Source organism: Pristiophorus japonicus, chromosome 8 (assembly GCF_044704955.1).
Source record: "Pristiophorus japonicus isolate sPriJap1 chromosome 8, sPriJap1.hap1, whole genome shotgun sequence".
Taxonomy (NCBI): Eukaryota; Metazoa; Chordata; class Chondrichthyes; family Pristiophoridae; genus Pristiophorus; species Pristiophorus japonicus.
In genome coordinates this window covers 78837908-78864805 of record NC_091984.1, presented here as the reverse complement: position 1 = coordinate 78864805, position 26898 = coordinate 78837908, and the positions used below count along the sequence as shown (strand labels likewise).

The following is a 26898-nucleotide window of genomic DNA, read 5'->3' as shown; positions in this document are numbered from 1 at the left end:
TCATGGGGACCAAGGTAGTGATTCACATAAACCCGGACGCCAGACCAGTGCACCACAAGGCCAGAGTGGTGCCGTACGTGATGCGGGAAAAGATAGAATGCGAATTTGGACCGCCTGCTGAGGGAAGGCATCATCTCGCCAGTCGAATTCAGTGACTGGGCGAGCCCAATCGTGCCGGTACTCAAGGCGGATGGGTCAGTCAGGATATGTGGCGATTACAAGGCTACCATCAATCAGGTGTCACTCCAAGACCAGTACCCGCTACCGAGAGCGGAGGACCTTTTTGCGATGCTATCGGGTGGCAAACTTTTTTCAAAATTGGACCTGACCTCAGCTTACATGACCCAGGAGCTGGCGAGTGAGTCGAAGAAGCTGACCACCATCACAACACACAAAAGGTTGTTTGAGTACAACAGATGTCTGTTCGGGATTCGTTCGCCGCCGCAATCTTTCAGCGAAATATGGAAAGCCTCCTCAAGTTGATTCCAAGCATGGTGGTTTTTCAGGACGACATCCTCATCACGCGTCGCGATACTGAAGAACACCTCCACAACTTGGAGGAGATGCTACGCAGACTGAACCGGGTAGGGTCATGACTGAAAAAGGCGAAGTGCGTCTTCTTAGCTCCAGAGGTAGAATTCCTGGGGAGGAGGGTAGCAGCAGACGGGATCAGACCCACTGCGTCCAAAACGGAAGCGATCCAGAGAGCACCCAGACCCTGTAAACACGACGGAGCTGCGTTCATTCCTGGGGCTCCTGAACTATTTTGGTAACTTTCTTCCCAAATTGAGCACGCTGCTAGAGCCGCTACACATGCTCCTACGCCAAGGTCGCGACTGGGTCTGGGGGACAGCCAGGAAAGGGCTTTTGATAGAGCACGAAATTTGTTATGCTCCAACAAACTGTTAACGTTATATGACCCATGTAAGAAACTTGTTCTAACGTGCGATGCGTCGTCCTATGGGGTCAGGTGTGTGTTGCAGCATGTGAATGCCAATGGTCAGTTACAGCCAGTAGGTTATGCCTCCAGAAGTCTGTTCCAGGCAGAAAGGGGCTATGGGATGGTAGAAAAGGAAGTGCTAGCATGTGTATATGCAGTAAAAAAAAATGCACCAGTACCTGTTTGGCAGGAAATTTGAGCTGGAGACAGATCACAAACCCCTAACGTCCCTTTTGGCCGACAACAAGGCCATAAATGCGAATGCATCGGCCCACATACAGAGGTGGGCACTCACGTTAGCCGCCTATGACTACACAATTCAGCACAGACCGGGCACTGAAAACTGCGCCGATGCACTCAGCAGGCTCCCACTAGCCACCACTTTGGGGGCAACTGAGCATGATGCTAAGATGGTCACGGCTGTTGAAGCTTTCGAAAGCGAAGGTTCACCTGTGACAGCCCGTCAGATTAAAGTCTGGACAAATAAAGACCCGCTACTGTCTATAGTTAAGAAATGTGTCCTGAATGGGGACTGGGCAGCCACATACGGGGCATGCCCTGAGGAATTTAAATCATTTCATAGGCGCAAGGATGAACTCTCGATTCAGGCCGATTGCCTACTGTGGGGAAACCAAGTAGTCATGCCCCAGAGGGGCAGAGAGGTGTTTATCAGAGAACTTCACCATGAGCACCCGGGCATTGTCATGATGAAGGCAATTGCCAGGTCACACGTTTGGTGGCCAGGGATAGATGCAGACCTGGAACTTTGTATTCGTAGGTGCAACACGTGTGCTCAGTTGGGCAACGCACCCAGGGAAGCCCCCCTTAGCCCCTGGTCCGCCAAGCCATGGTCACGCATCCATGTGGACTACGCGGGTCCTTTCATGGGAAAAATGTTTTTGGTTGTAGTAGACGCCTACTCCAAATGGATTGAGTGTGCCATTTTAAATTCAAGCACATCCTCTGCCACGGTAAAAAGTCTACGGGCAATGTTCGCCGCCCATGGTCTGCCAGATGTCTTGGTCAGCGGCAATGGCCCGTGCTTCACAAGCACTGAATTCCAGGACTTCATGGCAGGCAATGGAATCAACCATGTCAGAACGGCACCGTTCAAGCCGGCCTCAAATGGCCAGGCAGAACGAGCAGTGCAGATAACCAAACAGGGGATGCTCAGAATCCAAGTTCCCTACAAAGCCGCTTATCACGCCTCCTGTTGGCCAATAGATCCCGACCACACTCGCTCACAGGGGTTCCACCTGCAGAGCTGCTAATGAAAAGGACGCTCAAAACCAGGTTATCCCTTATACACCCTACTATGAAAGAAATTGTTGAGAACAGGCGTTAGTCACAATGTGACTACCATGACAGGATTGCGAGGACACGATGTATTGATGTCAATGACCCTGTTTTTGTCCTTAATTATGCTGTAGGGCCCAAATGGCTTGCAGGCACTGTGATTGCCAAAGAGGGGAATAGGGTTTTGGTAGTTAAACTTACAATGGACAAATCTGCCACAAACACGTGGATCACACTAAAAGCAGGTTCAGCAACCCCATAGAAGAAGCAGAGGAAGAACACAACGTAGAGCTTACTCCACCACAGATGACCGAACGCCAGAACCAAGTGGAGGAGAGCCCAGTCACTGTGGGCAGTCCGGACAGGCCTGAGGCACCGCAAACAGCAGACACTCAGGCCAGCGCCCAATAACCAGAGCCCCAACTCAGGCACTTTACAAGGGAGTGTAAAACACCAGAGAGATTTAACCTGTGATCCCAATAAGACTTTGGGGGGGCGAGGTGATGTCATGTATTCAACTATCATTGTAACTCATGTATAAGCTAACCTAAGTTGTACACCTTGAGAACATTGACCACAAGGGGGTGAACTTGTGGGAGACACTCCTAACCTGGACTTTCAGGTATAAAAGGGGACGCTCCATCCACCTTCATCACTTGAGGTCTGGGTAATAAAGGTAACTGGTCACCGAGTGACCTTCTCTCAAGTATGGGCCTTGTGCATTTATACTGTATAGTAAGGACATATCAGCGTTTGTTTACATGTTAGACATGTTTATGTTTTTGAGTCATGATCTCACATATACTCCCAAGTGAAAATCTCACACGTAGGATTTGCCCAATATTGACAATTTTAGCAAGATTATTTTCAAAGAGCTTCATGGAATAAATTTGATCATAAATCAGGTACTTATTCCTGGACTGACTCATTCTCACCTTTAAAACACTACAGGTGGTTCAGTAGAACCCAAGATTCAGTTCCACAAATGCTTTCATAGTGGATGAAGAAACATAAAACTACATTTCCTCCTTTATATAAAGCCCACCCTATTTGTCTGATTTATCTTTACTTCACCATATATTGTAGCAATTGAGATATTCATAAATTATAATTCATCAAAATAATACTGTGGTGATAACTTACAGATGAACCTACAATTTAGGAACAAAAATATATCTTGCTGGCAAATAAATAATGCATACCAACTGTGTCTGAATGAGATAGAGATAAGGCCAGCCATTAATATAATGAATATGCTCCAGATAATAATCTGTCCTCTGTCATTAGGCCTAAAATCTTAAGTACAGCAGATGTTTTTATATTCTGGAGTCCAGTACCATCCATTTGTAATTTCGAGAAGCTTTACTGGGTTCTTGAGCATTCATTTCACTATAATGTTTCTTTGCACCAAACATTTCCATTAAAACAAAAGTTTGTGGATAATGGAAGGATTTACCAATGTCATTAACATTATGTGAAATTTGTTTGAATACAAAGTGTTCCCATTTTGACATCCCTCTGGTGGACCAGTATGCAGCCAATCAGATGCCAATGTTTGGGTGCGTGCATGTAATTTTGTATTTGCCTGGAAGTCTTGGTGATGGTCAGATACTGTTTTTGTAAAACCATCCTAAGGAGCAGTGTTCCCCGACTGTTGCCGTGTCTACCAATGACTCACTTTCAGGACTGGTGGTCAGCTCCAACACGAGCAGTAAAGGAACCCATGCTCTAGATCTTGAGAGAATTCATGTTCCGTCTCATCAGAGTTTGTCAAGGTTGGTACATGGGTACTAATAATGATGACATACATTTTATGAGACAATAAAATATATTATCCACAATATATTAAATTTGATACACAGGGGTCATGTTTTATTGAAAACTCGTCAAAGTACCTGCAACAACAACAGCAACATGTATTGATTTAGCCCTTTTTAGGTAGAAAAGTGTCTCAAGGTATCAGAGATGTAATTTTTTTTTAAAACAGATGCCGAGTCAAAGAAAGCCATAGAAAGAGGTGACCAAAAGCTTAATCAAAGAGATGAGTTTTAAGGCAGGACTTGGAAAACCGGTGCTTCTGAACTTCCTCCACTGTTTGCAATCCCTGGGATCTTACTCCACCGGTCAGTGCCGACTATCCCCATTCTCCATCCCACACTTCAAGATCCCCCCTTTCACGAGCTCCACACCCATGATAATCGTCGCACAACTGCCACACTCCACCAACCCCCTACCACCACTTCCAGATTCCTGATACAACACTCTCATTATTCCCCTCTCCATTCCCTCCTCCAAATATTCCCAGAGCCCAGGACTATTACCAAACATTACTAAGTAGTAGACTCCTCCAGCCCCGCCACCCCCCAGCCCCCACCACCACTCCGCAGTATGCTACAACCTTCAATCTTTGACATTTTTCCTCTATCTTGTGTCCTGGATTTTCATTAAAAGAGATTACATCGTACATAGCTAGACAAACGTAATAATCTCAAGTGAGAAACTTACACCTTTGACAAAAATACAAACATAGTCACCTAATTCTAGCCCCAAAATACTGGCACTCCTAGAACACTACATAATAAAAATATAATTTTACTTATTCAAATCACTGTAAATCAGTTGCCCTGGTACTATGTTGTAAAACAATGTATTCTTTAACTCACCATGACCCATGAGAGATTGTTAATTCAGAAATATTGTGTGATTCTTGATCTCTTGTTGAGCCATTACCATGACAAACACTGGGTACATCACTCTCCTCCATTTAATCTGCATATTTTAATATACCACTATCAAACCTATAGGCTAACACACCTTAGCACTATACGATGCTGTGACTTGCTGGAAGCAGCTAAGTAGAACAATGTTGGACTTTTAACTACTTGAACATTTGGCAGTGACGCTCAATACAGCTCAGCTTTTCTATGCGGCTCTGCAATCCAGACAGCACTGTTAATGTTGCTTCATGGTAGGACATCCCCACCTAATGCCCTAAAGAGGAACTGAACCTAAACTCACAGGCTGGTTATTATTACATCAGCCGACAGATTCTTTGTCCTCCCTGCATACTCCAGAATCGAAAATCAAAATTCATCATACCATCTTCTATTTGTTCCACAGGTCACAAAGCTATGGCCAACTGCTTCACTCTTCCCTACTTCCTATAATTTTATTCTCTGCTGCTCTTTACAACATTGGTCTTCTCCTTCCCCAGGGTTTCTCAATAATAATACTTACCTCATGTGGAACACCACACATCAGCAATGCATTTTCCATTTGAGCTGCATCACTCCTTCCAAAAACAACTCAAATTCGCCAAGAGCCTATTTCTTCTGTTATAGATGTAACGTCACACACAATGAATGTGACAAGAATTACAACCAGTTTATATGTGCACATGATAAAAACACAAAAATTGATCGTAATAAAATTCTGGAAATGCACTAATCGGCAAGGTAGGTTAATGATTTAGGTAGCATCCTGATGAAAGATTCTATCCTTAACCAATCTTTTGCTTCCAATAGCTGACTGAACTGCTGTGCATACAGGAACTTTATTTATGGCAATTTGATGGTTTGTACGTTATTTTTAATGGTACCCAATTGCAAACTGGCTTTACAACACACACAATGTTATCAACAAGCTGAGCTACAATGCGGTTGATATCATGATTTCCCGGCTGGGTAATTAGTGGCTGGAGTTAGTGTTACCGAGTAAAATCATGCAGCCATGCACGTGCTGGAGGATCCAGGGTTCAGTTATAGCTCTTAAAACGCTGGGGCCAATTTTTCTTCCTGGCAGGAATGAGGTGGTAGTGCAGGGAAAAATGGCAGTGCACGACCTGCTTCTATCGTCCCACTGCCAATCCACCAGCCGCTATTTTCATCCGAAATGGGCAGCTAGAGCACCTGTTTCACAGACAGCGCTATGAAAACCAGGGTCCTAGGACGTACAAAAGGATCCCAAAGCAATTTTCAGGTACCAATGGGCAGTGACTACGCCAGGCCCCCTCTGCTATTCATACCTGATGTAGAATGACCTTATCAGTGGCCCTTAAAGGAACCACTGCAGCCCACCCAAAAAACAGCATGCAAGAGTTTTAAAATGATGTGTGTGGTGTCACAATGCACCTCCTGGCCCCACAAAAATCATCCCCCCACTGCCAGTCCTTCAGTGCCCTTCCCCACCCACTGCCAATCCCACAGTGCCCTCCCCCCCCCCCCCCCCCGCCAGTCCTTCAGTGCTCTCCCCACCCACTGCCAGTCCTTCAGTGCCCTCGCCCCACCCACTGCCAGTCCCACAGTGCCCTCCCCCACCCATTGCCAGTCCCACAGTGCCCTCGCCCCACCCACTGCCAGTCACACAGTACCCTCCCCACCCACTGCCAGTCCCTCAGTGCCCTCGCCCCACCCACTGCCAATCACACAGTGCCCTCGGCCCACCCACTTCCACTTTAAAGGTGCCACTACTGGCTCAGCTTCTTGGAGGAGCCGGCAGATTTTCCAATCCAGGCTGGTAGCTTGCTGACATTATTCAAACGTGGCCCGACCATGAAGATGGTTCAGGCCTCGCACCAATTGCACTGAGTGGGCGTTGGGCTCGCAGTACCCATCTCCTATCCAAAAGTATCAAGCACATGAAAATTCACACTCTGTATCTTTAAAACCAAAAATCAAATCACCAGCCTGATTCCAGGCAATAAAACAAATGTCCTTTAAAACCTTAAAGGTTGTCCAAGTTGAACATGTGGTGCTCTGCCATTTTATAAAGACCATACACAATTCATGTGGTTTAACTGAAAATCCTACCGCCTTTATACAGCTGTTTTCTTGAAAGCTGCTAGCCAAATCAGTTATCATTTCCTGGGCAATGATTTCGACAGCTTTAGACTCCAGGCCATGCCTCCGTACAAACCTCTCACTTGCCAGGACTGCTGCTCCTGCGCCATTGGATGTTGGGCTATTTAGAAAATAAATTTTACAAAATAAGCCAAAAAGATGAATAGCTTTGCCATTTATTCTAATCTGATTAGTTACAATATGTGCAAACAAATATTAAAAAATGGGGATAAAAGAGCTTTGTTCCACCTCAATTTTCTCCCATCCGGTCCTGAATGCTGCGAACAATTAACAGGTGCTGGCAGCCCTCCAGTACCTCACCCAAGCAGTCATTCTTTACATGTGACAATGGTATCAGAGCATGAAGGACATCACCGGAGATATCACTCACTCAGTAGGAGTCACTGGATAATAAAAGCAGCAGCAACTGACTTCTCCTCCCCCTCCCTCCATCCATCACAGGGTGTTGACATTGAGGGCAACTGTACTATCTCTGTCATGGCCCTGACTGAAATCACTTAACACAGCACAGTCAAGGCATCAAACTTGGAACCTTTTATATGGCTTATAATTACAGTGCATTATGCTTTTACCCAATGATCCCTTGAGGAGCGTATGGTGCATTAAATTTTTACAAGTGGCGTCTCTCAAGGGCCACTCTTAGTAACATTCCAACATCAAGGAAAGATTAATAGCTTGTTTATTTTTCACCTTCCAAAATGAGTGAGACTGGAGAGGTTTGTCTCTATTGTTTCACTGCATCCCCAGATCTTTAGCCTGGGATCAGTGGTAGCACTCTCGCCTTGGACGTTATGCTTGAACTGTATAAAGCACTGGTTAGGCCGCAGCTGGAGGACTGTGTGCAGTTCTGGTCACCACATTACAGGAAAGATGTGATTGCACTGGAAAGGGTGCAGAGGAGATTTACAAGAATGTTGCCTGGACTGGAGAATTTTGGCTATGAGGAAAGATTGGAGATGCTGGGTCTGTTTTCTTTGGAACAAAAAAGACTGGGGGAGACCTGATTGAGGTGTATAAAATTATGAGGGGCCTGGATAGAGTGGATAGGAAGGACCTGTTTCCCTAGGCAGACAGGTCAACAAACAGGGGGCATAGATTTGAAGTAATTGGGGGGGGAGGTATAGAGGAGGTATGAGGGGAAATTTCCTTTTCCCAGAGAGTATTGGGGGTCTGGAACTCACTGCCTGAAAGGGTGCTAGAGGAAGGAACCCTCACCACATTTAAAAGATTATTGGATGTGCACTTAATGTGCACAGGGCTACGGACCAAGAGCTGGAAAGTGGGATTAGGTTGGATAGTTCTTGGTCAGCCGGCGCAGACACGATGGGCCAAAATGGCCTCCTTCCGTGCTGTAAATTTCTATGATTCTATGGAGTCAGAAGATTGTGGATTCAAGTCCCAATTCAGAGACTTGAGCACTAAGGCTTACACTTCAGTGCCGTACTGAGGAAGTGCTGAACTAGCGATGATGCCCGCGACTGGAAATGTTAAATCGAGAACCCATTGCCCTCAGGTGGACAGAAAAAAATCCCATGCCATTTTTTAAAGAAGAGTTCTCAGTGTTCTGGCCAATATTTATCCCTCAAACAACAGCACTAAAATAGATTATCATGGATGTAAAGCATTTTGGGATGTCCGGAGATTGTGGAAGGCACTATATAAATGCCAGTTCTTTCTTTCCATCACTTCCACTTTGGATGCAGTGATACCTTTAACTCCTAACAGTGCTCGCTTGCCTTATGGAAAGAAAGGGAGAAGGAACAATGTTGAATCTCAGCTGAGTCAACATTCCACAGCTAGGCAGGTTGTGAATAGAGGCCCAGAGGCACCTGGAGCATTCTTACGATGAAGGGGAGGCGAGGAGACAAATGGCACAAGTCATATTTTTAGCAACACTTTCCTAGTTAAATTGTATTCAAGATTTTTGTTTTAAATGTGCATGGCCAGCAAACTGAAAAATAGCCCATTCTTACCAGCACTGCAGGAGAGTCAGGAATTCAAAGATCGGACGAGACTTCATCACCTGGTCAAGACTGAACTCCTCTTGGAACTGGGAATATCTAAACAAATGGACTACAATTAATTATAATTCAGGATGGGGTGAACTAAAACATTTTCAGTTTTAGACAAAAGTAAAGCTGCTGCTGTTGTAGAATATATTTTTCACAAATTTGAATGTACATTCGGTTTATCTTATTGCTATTTGTTTCCGCTTACTTTGGCCCCTCCAGTCATCATGCCTCATGATCCCTGAACTTTTCAGGTGAACGGACCGAGACGAATAAACAAAGAAACAATGGTCCCCATGTTTTTGGAGCGAGTGGGGAGGGAGGGAGTGGAAGAGAAGAGAGAGAGGGACTTATTGTCTGTGATGGACAGGTGACCAGGTGCCTCTGGGCCTCCATTCACAGCCTGCCTAGCTGTGGAATATTGACTCAGCTGATATTCAACATTGTTCCTTCTCCTTTTCTTTCCATAAGGCAATCATTGAGTGAGAGGGTGGACAAGTATTCTGCAGTTTTGTTTTCAGATCAAAGTCTTTTATGTAGAACTTTCTCTCAGAACAATAACATAATGGAGTATAGTGGAAATTTGGGTGAGGTATATATGGTTTTTGGAAAGAGCAACTTAATAAGCCAAATTTTTTTTCCCCCCCATGTTGTTTTACGTTCTTCTGGTGACTTTTACTAAGACCAGAGCCAGTAGCAGAACTACTTTCACACTATATTCTTAAACCCCCAGAATTGAACTGAAGGTTAGAGCAACTCCTGTTCATCAGAAAGTTCTTCTGTGTTATCTTAAATCCTTCTGCAATTAACCACACATAATTTTGAAAATGACCACCAAAAGATTTCTTAGTAAATTTCTCTGGCCGTTAGGAGTGACTAAAGGAGAGGTTGTAATGTGCGATGTTGGATTAGGACACGAGGTATTCTCTGCTTAGGAAACATGCTAAACTGAAGAGAGTGCAGAACTCTGGCTCCAGAATCTCAGCCACACTGCAAAAAAAAAAACCTCTGGCATTACCACTGCATGCTGGCACATGTGTGCACTCACGCATTTCATATCAAAAATAATTACACAAGACACACAAAAAAAAAATCAATGGATACATAGATTTATGTCATAACTGCTTCATTCACACAGAACATCAATAATTCAAATGTTCCAAGGTCACATAAGTACACGATAAAACCAAAGAGATAAAAAGGTTCTGTTGACGTACTTTGCTTAATCCTTTGACTACTAAACTCTGCTGAGAGAAAAATATATACATAAAATCTATAAAACTGTAATCCTGCAAAATCACAAATGGGGAGGATAATGGATGTGAACAGAAAATTACAAATGGTTTAGTGATAAATTTTCTACCCTTGCATGCACCACACTGTTCGCAATCTTGGTGTCATATATGACTCCGAAATGAGCTTCCAACCTAATATCCACAGCATAAGTAAGACCACCTATTTTCACCTCCGTAACATCGCCCGACTCCATCTTTGCCTCAGCTCACTGCTGCTGAAACCCTCAGCCATGCTTTTTTCACCTCTAGACTTAACTATTCCAACGCAAGTTGGCTGCCCATGTCTTAACTCGCACAAAGTCCCGTTCAGCCATCACCCCTGTACTCGCTGACCTACATTGGTTCCTAGTTAAGCAACGCCTAAATTTCAAAATTCTCATACTTGTTTGCAAATCCCTCCATGGCTTCACCCCTCCCTATCTCTGTAATCTCCTCCAGCCCCACCATCCCCAGAGATGTCCGCGCTTCTCTAATTCTGCCTCCGAGCATCCCTGATTATAATTGCTCAACCATTGGTGGCCGTACCTTCTGTTGCTTAGGCCCAAAGCTCTGGAATTCTCTGCCTAAACTTCTCCGCCTCTCTACCCTCCTTTAAGACGCTCCTTAAAACCTACCTCTTTGATCAAGCTTTTGGTTTCCTGCCCTAATTTTTCCTGATGTGGCTTGGTATCAAATTTTTATGATATTCCTGTGAAGTGCCTTGGGATGTTTTACTACGTTAAAGGTGCTATATTAACACAAGTTGCTTTTGTTGCAAGACAGTCACCATTCTGTCTCTTTCGCTGCCAAACAAGGAAGTACAGACTGGACCAATGACCTCAGCGGTATCAATGTCTCTCCACAATCCACACATTGTGGAGACATACAGCTAAAGTAGAATTAGTGTCTGTGTTTTTTCTCACCACCGTCCCATAAAAATCCTTTTGAAAATTTTAAACTTAATATTGAAAAAGCAAGTTTCATCATACAGTTTCTGACTTTAGATCATTCTTTCGCAGGGTCTCAAAGTATAGAACTCCTTATTTCCCTCAGTTTTTCATACATTCTGCAACACAATGGGGTTTCAAAACTCAGCTAACCAATACTTCCCAACTCAACTCTTTTACGTCTGCTCTTTTCATTCTTAATGGTGCCCTGTGCTATGGGCTTTAACCCTTCACCTAGATTTCTCAACAAAAATAATACAAATATCATTGTCAGTGATTAACCAAAAACAAGCAAACTTTACTCACGGGTTATTTGTAGAATGCATGTGATTTTTCCAAGCTATCTTGGCAAAGTGCTCTGGTTTAGTACCTGCATTAGAAACAAAAAGACAAATTGTACTGGAGACTGGCTGATGCACTACATTGGTACACTGACCATTTATTGGGGATCAAATCCAACAGGTCAGTGGGATGAAAATCTGCTCTCTGCCAACCATGAGGTTTCTATACGACAAATTTGAGGCAATCTCAAATCAGTTTGTAGTGAGCTAGAGTGTAATACAACAAAACTGTCTAGAACAGAACTAAATTGGCAATGTTATTCAGACAGCTTATATGGATGGTTCAAATGAGAAAGATTGCTACTGATATATTCAGGGTCAGCCATTTTAGGGCTGGATTAAAGTGCTATTATAAAATAGGTGGCAAAATAGAGATTCAGGTTTTAGGAAAGGATTTGAGAATCTTTAGGTGTTGTGTTTTAAAACACATTGGGGCCGAAATTGCCCCCCTCCTTAAGGCCTGTTACCACTGCAAATTAGCGGCCACGCTGCGGAATGGAGTGGCGGCCGACTTTTCGAGGAATGACCGCTGATAGCCCAATTGCCCTTCCGAGGTTTCCCGGCAGTGCTCCGATCCCCCTTCTACCGTTCCACTGCTGCCAATCCATGTTAAGTGCACCATCACCGCGCGCACCGCCGATCTACCCCCCCTCCCCTCCCCCGATGGTGAAATTACCCTCTGAAAATCTTTGGCCTGCCTGGCGGTGCCAAAACCTGTTTTTTCCGGTGGTCCAGTGAGGCTGTGGCCTTCTGCAATGGCGGTGCAGCTTCCCTTAAAGGGAAAGAGGCACTGCCGCTACGTTTATTTTTTGTCGGCCGACTGCCATGTCGGGCCAACAATTATGCCCCTGGGTTCGGCCGGGTCTCGAACTGGCAGCCTGGCATCCCCTCTTGGGTGCCCCGCCAAAACTCTCTTGGTGGCCCAGTGGGCCGAAGTTTTAGAAGCGCAGGGGAGAGCCGTGGTGACGTGGCGCTGTGATAACGTCATCGCGGCGGTCACTCTGCACCGCCCCCAACTTCCATCCCTCAGGTGTTGTCACTGCCCCTTTCGTGTAGTCACCGCCCCCATTAAGAGCGACTTCCAGATCCAAATAAAAAAAACAACAAAGAGTGGAATTTCGCTCAAGAGGCGACCTCAACCACTGCTGCGGTAAAAACCCTTGGAACGGGGTGCCTGCGCCCCGTTTAGGGTGAGGGGCAATTTCAGCCCCAGTTAATTCATACAGATTTTTTAATATAAAAGCCACGGGCTGCAGACAATGAAGCTGTGTATTAAAAGTAGATGAGCCAGATTGTGGAATGTTACAGTTTAGCACCAACTTCAAACAGAGACAGTAATAATCAACGGACTCATCCTGCGCTCATTGAGTTACGATGGCAGTCAGTTTGGTTAGCAGGACTCTTGTCAAATCAGTGAACAGGGAACAATTCAAGAGGAAGAGAGAGACAAAGAGACAAAGAGAAAGACATCCACAAGCTCTGGTGGGAAGCCAGGCCAGCAAGAGGAAATTGTTCTTCAAGTCCAGAGCCAGAAGGCTGACCAAGCAAAGTTAGCGAAATGGCTAATCGGGATGATGTGGTCCATTTTTAATTATTTTTCTGGTTCTCGAGGAAGGTTCTGTAGTTCAATTAAGTTGAGATTTGATTATGACTTTCTTTGTAAGCTCACTTGCCATCAGTAAAATAAAATAGCTTCATGATTCGTATCTGGCCTTGTCTCACGTGTTTCAGTTTGCCTTTTGAAAGACTGGAGAAGTACACGGGTAGCCATGTGCGAATATTCTGTGCCAATTTAAGTAACAGAGATTCCACAAGTTGTGGAACTGCCACTTAGGGAATGCCCTCCATCCCCACCATTTACACCATCATCACTTAACACAGGCAGCTGCCTATATTGGACAAAAAGCACTAACCATTTGCCATTTCCATAGAAGTCAATTACAAAGGCGCCACTTATAACTCATAAAGCACTTCAACCATTTTGGGCGTTCAATAAATACTTACCCTATACTTAGCCATTTAAAGGGCTCTGCTGATTGCAGCCAAAGTCAGGTCCTCAAGCCCTTTCAATATGCTGCTCACACCTTGCTAATCCCCTTCATTGTACTTACCCTTGCCACTGGATCAAGACCTAGCTCTGTCAAGCCCGTGTGGTGGCTGGTGTGCAACGACCACCACACGTTAAAAGAATCCACGCACAGGCACCTCCCACCCTTCAATATGTAGCTTGGGACCTAGAATGTCAGGTCCCTCATTGAAACACCTGTGAACTCATCCCTTTTTTGTGGAAGCGGGTCATCCTCGATACGAGGGACCGCCTAATACTAATACTTATTGATTTAAAACGCTCCACTGCTTTCAGGGAAATCAAGTCTTCAAGCAGTTTTAATCAGCAGTTCGCATCTCGTTAAAGTGCAATTTCCTTAGTGATGAGATTCTGGATGCAACTGCTAACAATTAGGAGAAGTAGTTGCTCAGTGAGATTTCTGGTTTTAAAAAATATGTTGGTTACTCACCTTTTTGGTTTTACCATATATTGCGGGCAAATACTGGGAACACAACAGTCCCTGTCATAAGCGGTGGGGACTGTCGTTGAAACATTGAAACATTGGTTCCTGTCCTTAACTACGAACAACAGGAAGAACAACAGGAAGACCATGCTGTAAAGGGCTACCCCACAACTTAGGAAAGTCCTTGTTCTTTAAACTGAAAATGAGTTAAATAACAGGGCCTTCATTTTCAAGACTATCATCCACATGCAATTCCAAAGCCTGTCCTCAGTGAATGAGCTTTTAAAGTGGAGCCCAAGGAAGGGAGGGCCACGGATACCAAATTGGGGGTCAGACTCCCACAGGGGCAGTATAGCCAGGCTGGAGCTAGTTGGAACTGGCAGTCCACAAAGGTTTGGAGCCAGCAACAGCTGCCAAGAGGGAGTGACGAGTCAGGGTGGGCAACTGATTGGCAGCGGCAAGAGCCAACGGGACAGTGATGGTTGGAATAGCTAGGGAAGTGAGGCTGGGAAGAGCCGAGGTCAGATAAGTGGGTCTGGACTAGCTGTGGGAGAATTGGTCGAGAGCAGCAGGGCTGAAAAGAAACTGACAGTTTGCCGGGCACAGCATGGCTGGAGAGCGGAGAGATTCAGAGCGAGCATGGACTAAGTGTCAGTGGGGCTGAACCTTCAAATAACATACTGGAAGCAAAATAGAGCATGAAGCAAGCTGTGCCATAGAACCTGGGACTCTACAGTGCCACTTGCTAGTGTGACTTGAAGCTGTTACAGATCCCTGATTACATTAGATTACATTACATTAACATTAGAAATACTATTAAAGAACTACCTAATGGTATTTCAAGGAAAAAGTATTTGTAAGTGTGAACACATTAACATTGCAATTCCCATTGGAAATAAAGGAGTTGTCAATGAACTACACATGTACCTGTAAATTTGAATTCATTCATTATCATGGGCAGTCCCTCAAAATTGAGGAAGATTTGCTTCCACTCTAAAAGTGGGTTCTCAGGTGGATGTACAGTCCAATGTACAGTCCCGCACAGGAGATTGGTGTGCAAAATCAAAGCGCATGGTATTGAGGGTAATGTATTGACGTGGATAGAGAACTGGTTGGCAGACAGCAAGCAGAGAGTCGGGATAAACGGGTCCTTTTCAGAATGGCAGGCAGTGACTAGTGGAGTGTCGCAGGGCTCAGTGCTGGGACCCCAGCTCTTTACAATATACATTAACGATTTAGATGAAGGGATAGAGTGTAATATCTCCAAGTTTGCAGATGACACTAAACTGGGTGGCGGTGTGAGCTGTGAGGAGATCGCTAAGAGGCTGCAGGGGACTTGGACAGGTTAGGTGAGTGGGCAAATGCATGGCAGATGCAGTATAATGTGGATAAATGTGAGGTTATCCATTTTGGGGGCAAAAACACGAAGGCAGAATATTATCTGAATGGCGGCAGATTAGGAAAAGGGGAGGTGCAACGAGACCTGGGTGTCATGGTTCATCAGTCACTGAAAGTGGGCATGCAGTACAGCAGGCGGTAAAGAAGGCAAATGGTATGTTGGCCTTCATAGCTAGGGGATTTGAATATAGGAGCAGGGAGGTCTTAATGCAGTTGTACAGGGCCTTAGTGAAGCCTCACCTGGAATATTGTGTTCAGTTTTGGTCTCCTAGTCTGAAGAAGGACGTTCCTGCTATTGAGGGAGTGCAGCGAAGGTTCACCAGACTGATTCCAGGGATGGCTGGGCTGTCATATGAGGAGAGACTGGATCAACTGGGCCTTTATTCACTGGAGTTTAGAAGGATGAGAGGGGATCTCATAGAAACATATAAGATTCTGACGGGACTGGACAGGTTAGATGCGGGAAAAATGTTCCCGATGTTGGGGAAGTCCAGAACCAGGGGACATAGTCTTAGGATAAGGGGTAGGCCATTTAGGACTGAGATGAGGAGAAACTTCTTCACTCAGAGTTGATAACCTGTGGATTTCCCTGCCGCAGAGAGTTGTTGCCAGTTCATTGGATATATTCAAGAGGGAGTTAGATATGGCCCTTAGAGTTAAGGGGATCAAGGGGTATGGAGAGAAAGCAGAAAAGGGGTACTGAAGGAATGATCAGCCATGATCTTATTGAATGGCGGTGCAGGCTCAAAGGGCTGAATGGCCTATTCCTGCACCTATTTTCTATGTTTCTATGTGGAAATTACAGTTTCTGTAACAGGTGGGGCAGACAGTGGTTGAAGGAAAGGAGGGTGGGGAGCCTGGTTTGCCGCAAAAGCTCCTTCCACCGTCTGCGCTTGATTTCTACATGCTCTCGGCGACAAGACTCAAGGTGCTCAGCACCCTCCCGGATGCTCTTCCTCCACTGGGCGGTCTTGGGCCAGGGATTCCCAGGTGCCGGTGGGGATGTTGCACTTTATCAAGGAAGCTTTGAGGGTGTCCTTGAAGCATTTCCTCTGCCCACCTGGGGCTCGCTTGCCATGCAGGTGTTCAGAGTAGAGCGCTTGCTTAGGCAGTCTCGTGTCGGGCATGCAGACGATGTGGCCCGCCCAACAGAGCTGGTCAAGTGTGGTCAGTGGATCGATGCCGGGGATTAGCGAGAACACTGATGTTGGTGCATCTACCTTCCCAGTGGATTTGCAGGATCTTGCGGAGGCAGCACTGGTGATACTTCTCCAGCGCTTTGAGGTGTCTACTATATATAGTCCATGTCTCTGAGCCATAAAGGAGGGCGGGTATCACTACTGCCCTGTAGGCCATAAGCTTGGTGCCAGATTTGAGGTCCTGGTCTTTAAACACTCTCTTCCTCAAGCGACCGAAGGCTGTGCTGGCACATTGGAGGCGGTGTTGGACCTCGTCATCGATGTCAGCTCTTGCTGATAGTAGGCTCCCGAGGTATGGAAAATGGTCCATGTTGTCCAAGGCACATTAATACATTAACGTTGCAATTGCCACTAGAAATATATGAGTTTTCAATGAACCGCACATCTACCTGTAAATTTTAATTCATTAATAGACTGTTCAATAAAATAATTGCCCCATAACACTTAGTTGTTTCGCCTGATTAGTTACAGGATTCCCTACTTCAATACAACGGTAGCCAAGTAGCAGGAACACAGCATGCAGACACACAGCCCAGTTTTAGTGGACATATTTAGCTGACAAAATAATCTCCATCTGAATAGAATTCACTATCTTTTTATGTTACTGCACTCATTTGTCTTTCATTAATTAGCTAATTTTCTTCAAAACGAATCACGGGCTAGATTTTCGGGCTTTTGAGATTTCGGGGCGGTAATGGCGGCAGGCAGTCCTGATACCGCCTGGAAATAGTTTGTGCCCTTGTTTGCAAAATTAGGCAAAAAATGGGGGTCCATGATCATGGGTGCAAAATCAGGCATTGCACAAGAAAGTTCTGGCACCCCAGCCAAAAATTGTGGCGTTAAAAAAGTTTTGTTGATTTAAGGAACTTCATTGTTGCTCAGTGCCCTGCAACATAAGATTGTGTATTACATGGTTTTATTTTGGTGGGGGGAGTTTGTGTTACTTTGTTGCAGTAAAATTTATGATTCATCCTTTGCCATTGATATCTTGTGTATCATTCCAACGTTCACCGGAGATGTGCCTTTATGGGGACACATAGCGTGTCCAGTATTAGCTCCATCCCTCAATTTCCTGTGTTTAGGAGAACCAGTTCATTATGAGCTGGCGGCGTGCGACTCTTGGTTCGCCAGCATATCCACGCTGTCTTCCCCGTGGATGGTGTGGCTATCCAATGGGGGCCTCGCCAGGCTCCTCTTCATTGTCTTCCTCCTTCTCCTGAGGTGGGCTTGTAATCCCCACTGCCAATGCCTGGGCCCTCATGATGGCTAAGTTGTGCAACATAGAATCATAGAAGTTTACAGCACAGAAGGGGGCCATTTTGGCCCATTGTGTCTGCGCCGGCCGACAAAGAGCTATCCAACCTAATCCCACTTTCACACTCTTGGTTCATAACCCTGTAGGTTACGGCACTTCAAGTGCACATTCAAGTACTTTTTAAATGTGGTGAGGGTTTCTGCCTCTACCACCCTTTCAGGCAGTTAGTTCCAGATCCCCACCACCCTCTGGGTGAAGATTTTTTCCCTCAAATCTCCTCTAAACCGCCGACCAATTACTTTAAATCTATGCCCTCTAGTTGTTACCCCTCTGCTAAGAGAAATAGGTCCTTCTTATCCACTCTATCTAGGCCCCTCGTAATTTTATACACCTCAATAAAGGTCTCTCCTCAGCCTCCTTTGTTCCAAAGAAAACAAACCCAACATATCCAATCTTTCCTCACAACTAAAATTCTCCAGTCCAGGCAACATCTTCGTAAATCTCCTCCATACCATCTCTAGTGCAATCACATCTTTCCTGTAATGTGGTGACCAGAACTGCACGCAGTACTCTAGCTGTGGCCTAACCAGTGTTTTATACAGTTCAAGCAAGCCTCCCTGCTCTTGTATTCTATGCCTCTGCTAATAAAGGCAAGTATTCTGTATGCCTTCTTAACCACCTTAGCTACCTTGCTTGCTACTTTCATTTACGGTTGTTACCTTCAGGGATCTGTGGACCTGCACTCCAAGGTCCCTTTGTTCCTCTACACGTTTCAGTGTCGTACCATTTAATGTGTATTCCCTTGCCTTGTTGGACCTCCCCAAATGCATTACCTCACAGCCGAATTGAATTCCATTTGCCACTGTTCTGCCCACCTGACCAGTACATTGATATCTTCCCGAGTCCGCAGCTTTCTTCTTCATTATCAACCACACAGCCTATTTTAGTGTCTTCTGCAAACTTCTGAATCATACGCCCAACATTCAAGTCCATATCAGTGATATATACCATGAAGAGCAAGGGGCCTAGTACTGAGCCCTGCGGAACCCCACTGGAAATAGCTTCTCAGTCACAAAAACACCCATCAACCATTACCCTTTGCTTCCTGCCTCTGAGCCAATTTTGGATCCAACTTGCTACTTTGCCCTGGATTCCATGGGCTTGTACTTTCGTGACCAGCCTGTGCGACCTTATCAAAAGCCTTGCTGAAATCCATATATACTACATCAAACACACTACCCTCATCGTTACCTCTTCAAAAAATTCAATCAAGTTAGTCAGACATGACCTTCCCTTAACAAATCCATGCTAACTGTCCTTGATTAATTAGTGTCTTTCTAAATGGAGATTTAACCTGTCCCTCAGAAGTTTTCCCAAGAATTTTTCCACTACCGAGGTTAGGTTGACTGGCCTGTAATTACTCGGTCTATCCCTTTCTCTCTTTTTAAACAAAGCAGTCCTCCAGTCCTCCGGCATCACATCTGTAACCAGAGTTGATTGGAAGATGATGGTCAGAGCTTCTGCTATTTCCTCTTTTGTTTCTTTTAACAGCCTGGGATACATTTCATCTGGGCCTGGGGACATGTAGCACACCACAATGAATTCGGATACCTGTTGATGGGAGTATTGAAGGCTGCCTCCAGAGCGGTCCAGGCATCGGTCTGCCTGTAGAAGATAGCATATCTCTGTCAGCACTTCCTTTCGGAAGCACAGTCTTCTCACACATTGCTCCTCAGACAGCTGGAGGTTTGAGCATTGGTACCTGTAAACCCGTGGGGGTATGCCCTCCTCCCCAGACATCTTTGGTCTCTCCTCATCCATGGGCCGACATGGCCAAGAGCCCTTCTTCTAGTTTAACACCGCCTGGCAATAGCATGCAGCATGATACGTTGGTGAACTAGTAATGCCCCCATTAATTTCTCTCCTTGATGTTGTAAGGACACTGTAATGGCAGATAAAACTGCTGCTTTCAAGTCAAAATCACGCAGCGTGCTGCGCGCAACCGTGATGTCCAGTCAATGTGACCTGCGATGTAGGATCCCCCTCCCTCCATTTAAGTACCCTGCCAATATCGCCTGATGCACCCTGGGAATGTCTGGTTTTCAAACGTTTCCTGGGGCGGGCGATAAATGAGGCGTTAGAGCTTAATTTTGCATCCGGGGCGCTAGCGGAGTGTTGCACGACAATTGACATCATGATCTCAGTGAAACTACAGGGTGGGGCGTCAAGTTTTTGTGCTGCTGCAAACCATGAGTCGAATTTGCTGACCAGGTGGTAAAAGCTGGACACCCATCGTAATGCCTAGAGACACCCTTTACTGCCACTCCAGGGCGCTAACAGAGGTGCAAGCAAGCCGAAAATCCAGCCCAATGACTTTAAACATATTTAAATTGAATTTGATACCATGTACACAAGTATGTCAGTTATAGTTACCATATTTCTCCATGTGCTCTTTGCCGGCACTTCCAAATAATTGTGGTGCTATTGGAGCTGCAGAAATCCCATATTTATTATTCAGCACCTCACAGTGTTTGTCCATGGGATTGGTCCTGTCCATATACTGAAAACACAAATGGTGGATAGTCAGACTCCATACAGGAACAAAGTATATGTCATCAAGAGGGTAGGAAACAGTTCTCATAGAATCATAGAAGTTTACGGTACAGAAGGAGGGCATTCGACCCATCATGTCTGTGCTGTAAAAATAAATCGGCCAGATAAATTGGGTAGAAAAGTAGGCAGATAATTTAGTGGACCAACAGTTGGATATATTTAAATATTTGTTTGGTAGGGTGTAGATTACAAACGTTCCAACCAGGATTAAACCATTTGTGTCAAAAGTTAGAGCTCTACAGATGCATAAAAAGATTATATAGGAACATATTAACAGGAGTAGGCCATTTAGCCCCAAGCCGGTTTCGTCATTCAATGAGATCAGGACTGATCTGTGACCTAATTCCATATATCTGCTTTTACCACATATCCCTTAATATCTTTGGTTAACAAGAGTCTATCAATCTCAGATTTAAAGTTAACAACTGACCCAGCATCAACTGCCATTTGTGGAAGAGAGTTGCACCCTTTGCGTGTCGAAGTGTTTCCTATCTTTAATTCTGAAAGGCGTGGCACTGTGTTTTTTTATTCGTTCATGGGATGTGGGCATCGCTGATAAGGCCAGCATTTATTGCCTATCCCTTATTACCCTTGAAGGTGGTGGTGAGCCGAATTCTTGAACTGCTGTAGTCAGTGAGGTGAAGGTACTCCCACAGTGCTGTTATGGAGGGAATTCTAGGAATTAACCCAGTGACAATGAAGGAACGACATATATTTCCAAGTCAGGATGGTGTATGACTTGGAAATGATGGTGCTCCCCTTCACCTGCTGCCCTTGTCATTCTAGGTGGTAGAGGTCGCGGGTTTGGGAGGTGTTTGGGAAATTTTAGGCTATGTCCCCTAGTCCTAGATTCCCCAAGCAGCAGAAATAGTTTCTCTAAATCAAAAATAAATCCAATAAAGTTTCTGATAGTAAGAGAAAAATCTGAAGAAATACTAAAAAAGAGAATTACAAGGAATTACGTGGCAGTTACAGCATAGAAACAGGCCATTTGGCCCAATTGCTGGTATTTATGCTCCACATGAGCCTCCTCCCACCCCTCTTCCTCTAACCTCATCAACATATACTTCTATTCAGGTCAGAAGGGCTAAATCAAAAAAAAAGATTAGTGCTCAACTTACAGGCTAATAAAAGAGGCTCTTGAGAGGCTTCTAAAGACAAGATGATAGTGGCCCATCCCTTCGTTGACTAAGAAATGAAAGTGACATTCCTGCAGTAGGAAAGAAAAGAATTGCAATGCTGCTGAAAAGTATTTTGCCTCTGTACTTAACAGTGGTGTCAGGGAAGGACTACAGGAGTACCATAGGGGAAAATGGAGGAGTATCTAATAGACATCAGTATTGAAAAAGAAATAGCATTAAAGGAACTTAAAATGTTAATTTACTAGTTTGGGACAGTCTACACTCCAGAGAGAAATTAGAGATGAAACATCAGGAGGAATTAAATATGCTATTTCAAAATTATACCACAGGACTGAAGGATGGTTACATCCCTGTTCAAAGGCGGGCAACGGGATAAGCCAGTTAACTATAGCCCAGTTAGCCTCACGTAGTGGAAGAAAAACTGCAAGAGATCAGAATTAAAAATAGTATTAGTGACACATCACGAATGGGTTAATTAGAGGCAGTCAAGACAGAGTCACGCTTGACTAATTTAAATATCTTTGAAGGAATTAATAGATAAAGGGAATATATTAAATGTGGCATACATGGGCTTTCAAAAAAAGTGTTTAATGAAGTGCTATTTCGGAGACATATTGTGAAGATCAAGGCTCATGGCAGCATGGATAAATAATGGTTAGAAAGCAGAGTGTAGGAATAAGTGGAAGTTGCTCAGATTGGCAACGTGCAGCTAGTTGCGTATAAAAAGGAACAATCTCATTCTCCATAAATACAAGTGATCTGGTAATGGGGATAGTTAGAATGATAGCAAAAATTGCTGGCAATACCAAATTAGGGTACTGGATGAGCAGAAATTTCCTCCAACTAAATATTGGGACGACCGAAGTCATTGTCTTCGGTCCTCGCCACAAACTTCATTCCCGATTCACCGACTCCATCCCGCTCCCTGGCAACTGTCTGAGGTTGAACCAGACTGTTCGCAAACATATTTGACCCCAAAATGAGCTTCTGACCATATATCTGTGGCATCACTAAGACCGTCTATTTCCACCTCCGGAACATCACCCAACTCTGCCCCTGCCTCAGCTCATCTGCTGCTGAAACCCTCATCCGTGCCTCTGTTACCTCTAGACTTGGCTACCCACGTTCTAGCCTATGTAAACTGAAGGTGATCCAAAACTCTGCTGCCTGTATCCTAACTCACACCAAGTCCCGTTCACCCATCACCCCTGTGCTTGCTGCCCTACATTGACTCCTAGTTAAGCAACTCCTCAATTTTAAAATTCTCATCCTCGTTTTCAAATCTCTCCATGGCCTTGTCCCTGCCTATCTGTAATCGCCTCCAGCCCCACAACCTTTCGAGATATCGACACGCTTCTAATTTTGGCCTCTTGAGCATTCCCGATTTTAATTGCTCTACCATTGGTGGCTGTGCCTTTAGCTGCCAAGGTCCTAAGCTCTGTAATTCCCTCCCTAAACCTCTCTACCTCTCTTTCATCCTTTAAAACGCTCCTTAAAACCCGCCTCTTTGACCAATCGTTTGGTTATCTGCTCTAATATCTTATGTGGCTCGGTGTCAAATTTTGTTTTATAACGCTGCCGTGAAGCGCCTTGAGATGTTTTACTATGTTAAAAGCATTATATAAATACAAGTTGTTGATGCAAATGGGATCGAGTACCCAATATTAGTAATTGCAGTATGAAGCACTAGAGATAACATGGGTACAAAAGCAAAATATTGCAGATGCTAGAATCTGGAATAACAACAGAAAATGCTGGAAATCTCAGCGGGTCAGGCAGCATCTGTGGAGAGAAAGCAGAGTTAACGTTTTGGGTCGATGACCCTTCGTCAGAACATGGGATTCCCACCACATTTTCCGAGCTCTTCAGAAAGGTGAAAGAGACAATATTTAATATTTAACAAGAATAATTTGATATATTTACAGGTTGAATACTACATAAAAACATTAAAGCATCAGACACACAGCACAATAATTAAGAAAGAATTAAATTGGAAACAATCCACAAGGTTTATTTATTAGCCCATTATAGGGTTGGATAGCAACAGCATTGGGTTGAAACAGGTTTGTCACTTCGCAGATCTTCATTTTGCAAAATTATAATTTGGCAATACAAATCTCTGTTCAATCTACAGAGTTCAGACTTCCAGCCAGAAATTAAGCTTATGAAGAATTCTCTACTATTTAATCAGCTGGATAAGATAGACCCTCAGTCATCTGTGATTAAAGAGATAATCATGGCAAATAATGCGAAGCACACTGATGAACAGATGCTTACATTCCAAAGATGTGTTAATGCCTTTAACATGTACAATTTAATTAGCATCTAGAAAAAAACCCTTGCAACCTAACTAATTGCCAGATCAATCATCTTGGTCTGGTCCTGTAGACAATTAATCTCTGACCTTTATTTTGCATTGAAAAGGAAGACAGTTTCCATTTTAAATCCAGTTATTCCAGAGTCACACAAGATAATTGTTAACATTCTCACTTGGGTAAAGAAACCGAGGGACTTGAGGCGCAGATACACAGATCTTTAAAAGTAGGATTACAAGTAGAAAAAGCCATAAAAAGGCAAATTAGATTTGGAGTTTTATATATTGAGGCACCGCATATAAAAACAAGGAAATGATAATGAATCAGTATACTAGAGGTGTCCAATCTTTTGGAGCAATGGGCGAGATACCACGTGGCACAGCTAATGAGTCGGCTGACTATGATCAGAAAAAAAGCAACTCTCCTTCCATATACAAAAAATCCAAGTCACCTTCATCCCAAAAAATTCTAATCCCCTTTACAGGAAAAAAAAACATTCCAGCTCATTCGCACCCTACCAAGAAAAAATATTCAATATTAATGATTTAGACTATGGAATCAATAACACCATTTCCAAATTTGAAGACAACGGGGTTGGGGGCAGGGGGGGGGAGATCAACACTGAGGAGGGCAACAACAAATTACAAGAATACATGAATAAATTTGCAGAATGAGCATATAATTGGTAAATTAATTTCAACATAGATAATTGTGAGGTATTACATTTTGGTAAGAAAAATAAGGAGGTCACATATTACTTGAAAAATCAGAATCTAAATGGTTAGACTTTGGAGTACGGTGTACAATTCTGGTTGCCATGGCCCCAAATTTCCCCAGCTACTTAGAGCATAGTTAGATGTGGTGCACCAACTTCATGGGGGGAGAAAAAAAACGGCAAAAATTTACCTCTCAATTTGGCCGCTCCATCGTCATCTGGATCCATCGGCGTGGCGCTGCAGAGCCTGGGGGGGGGGGGGCTTCGGCCGCGCTTACTCAGCGCGACTGGCAATGGGGGCGTGGCTTGGGCCCAATGTTTTGCGGCAGGAGCTGCATGACCGTTTGAGCGTGTGCGCATGCGCAATGGGCGGTCCAGCTTGCATGCATGCACAGTGCAACAGGAAACTTGGCAATCGGCCAATTAAAGGGAAAGCATCCTCAGAATCATTGATAATGGAGCATATATAAAGGTGAGCTTTAAATATTGATTTTTGTGTGGCTGAGGGAGTGGAAAGGACTGCTGGATAGGTGGAAGAAAGGTGTCAAGTGTGATTTTTGAACATTACCTGCGTTTGAGTCCAATAGACGAATGGCGCAAGAGCGTGCAAGATGAACCAAGAATTTCCTCCATGAGGAAGTGGAGAAATTAGTGACTGTAATTGAGGAGAAATGGCTGGAGCTGGATATCAGCAAGAGTGGTCCATCAAAAGTTTCACCCAAGGAAATAAGAAAAAGATGGAACCTCGTTGCAGAAGAATTTTCCGCTGGGGTCAACACCACAAGATCTGGAAGCCAGTGCAAGAAGAAATGGCAGGACGTTGGTCAAGTAGTAAGTGTAAGTAATATCTTCATCTTTAAATTGAATTGCAATGGAAAATGTGACCATCTGCATGTGTCCCACCCATCAGAAGCGCACCATGTCTGACAATTAATATTTTCATCTTTGCAGAAGAAATTGGCTCACAACAAAAGGGAAAGAACTAGAACAGGAGGTGGTCCGCCAAATCTGCACCAATTGTCACCCCTGGAACAGAGGGTTGCTGCCTTGCTGAGTCGCACCAGCAGAAAAAGAATCAGCTCTGCACAAGCTGGAACCACGCGCGAGAGTGAGGGTGAGTCATTAAAATGCACAGTCGCCTTCAAATCAACCTGCTGACTGACCTGCTACATGTGAGATTACTCATGCCACCCATCCTGCCCCCTCCTGTGGCTACTAACCATTTGACTGTTCTGTGTATTTTGCAGAAGACGACGACACTCCTCAAGATCCTGATGATCCACCAGAGGATCCAGATGCATGCGCTCCAAACCAAGGCGGGTGGGGGGAGGAGGGGTCCATGGAAATGTGTACTAGGGAGAATGCTGACTGCAATATGGATCAGGACATAGCACAGGGCAACACAGTGGCAGAACTCCCATGAGCTCCTCGGCAACATTCCATGGGTTCACACCTTCTGAGGTCATGGGTCCCAGTGGCAGTCGGGAAATGCATCTTGGGACACCCAGTCCCCCACCATCCCAGCCTGCGCATCGCACTGGAAGGGTGCCACTAGGCAGACCCACGGGGAGGGGAAGGAGATGCCGACCAGTCTCTCCTGAGAAGCAGCCCTCAGCAGAGGTTAATCAGGTTGTTTCATTGGCTGAGGAGACCAATACCCTCACCAAGATCACTCGTGGTGGCCATCAGTGGGGTGCGTGATGAGGTCGCGACACTGTCGGGTGAAATCTCTACACTAAGATGGAAGTGAGGGCGGGCATTTCAGAGGGTGTGCAGATGATGGCAGATGCCATGAGGGAGCTGGCTTCTGCAATAAGGGCACAAAAGCTGGATACTCAAATGCCACTCCCACTTCAATCCACACACCTGCCACCGGTCAGACCCAAGCCGGGCCCCCAACCCACCCCACCACCATCACCGACCCTATGAGGAAGTGCACTTTTCCCGCGATGTGGGTGAGGGACGGGTGCAGCCTTTCTTTGCTGTTGTTGTTGTCGTTGAAGTGCACTGTAAAGTTTCCAATGAAAGATATTTTGCATCAAAACTGAATCATGCTCCATTAGGAGCATGCAACATTTAGGGCCA

At 44.8% G+C, this 26898-nt stretch overlaps 1 protein-coding gene across 2 annotated transcripts in view; it reads right to left on the bottom strand.

Annotated features, from left to right (window-relative positions):
* scp2a (sterol carrier protein 2a) overlaps positions 1-26898 on the bottom strand; it is a 165624-nt gene that overhangs the window by 116647 nt on the left and 22079 nt on the right. The window contains exons 6-9 of one of the 2 annotated variants that reach the window (XM_070886951.1): positions 20462-20588; positions 11632-11695; positions 9069-9155; positions 7045-7195 (exon numbers count right to left, since the gene is read on the bottom strand). In XM_070886951.1, coding sequence (XP_070743052.1) covers positions 7045-7195; positions 9069-9155; positions 11632-11695; positions 20462-20588 — 429 coding nt within the window. The remainder of the gene's footprint in view (positions 1-7044; positions 7196-9068; positions 9156-11631; positions 11696-20461; positions 20589-26898) is intronic. The other variant, XM_070886952.1, reaches the window with a different exon arrangement.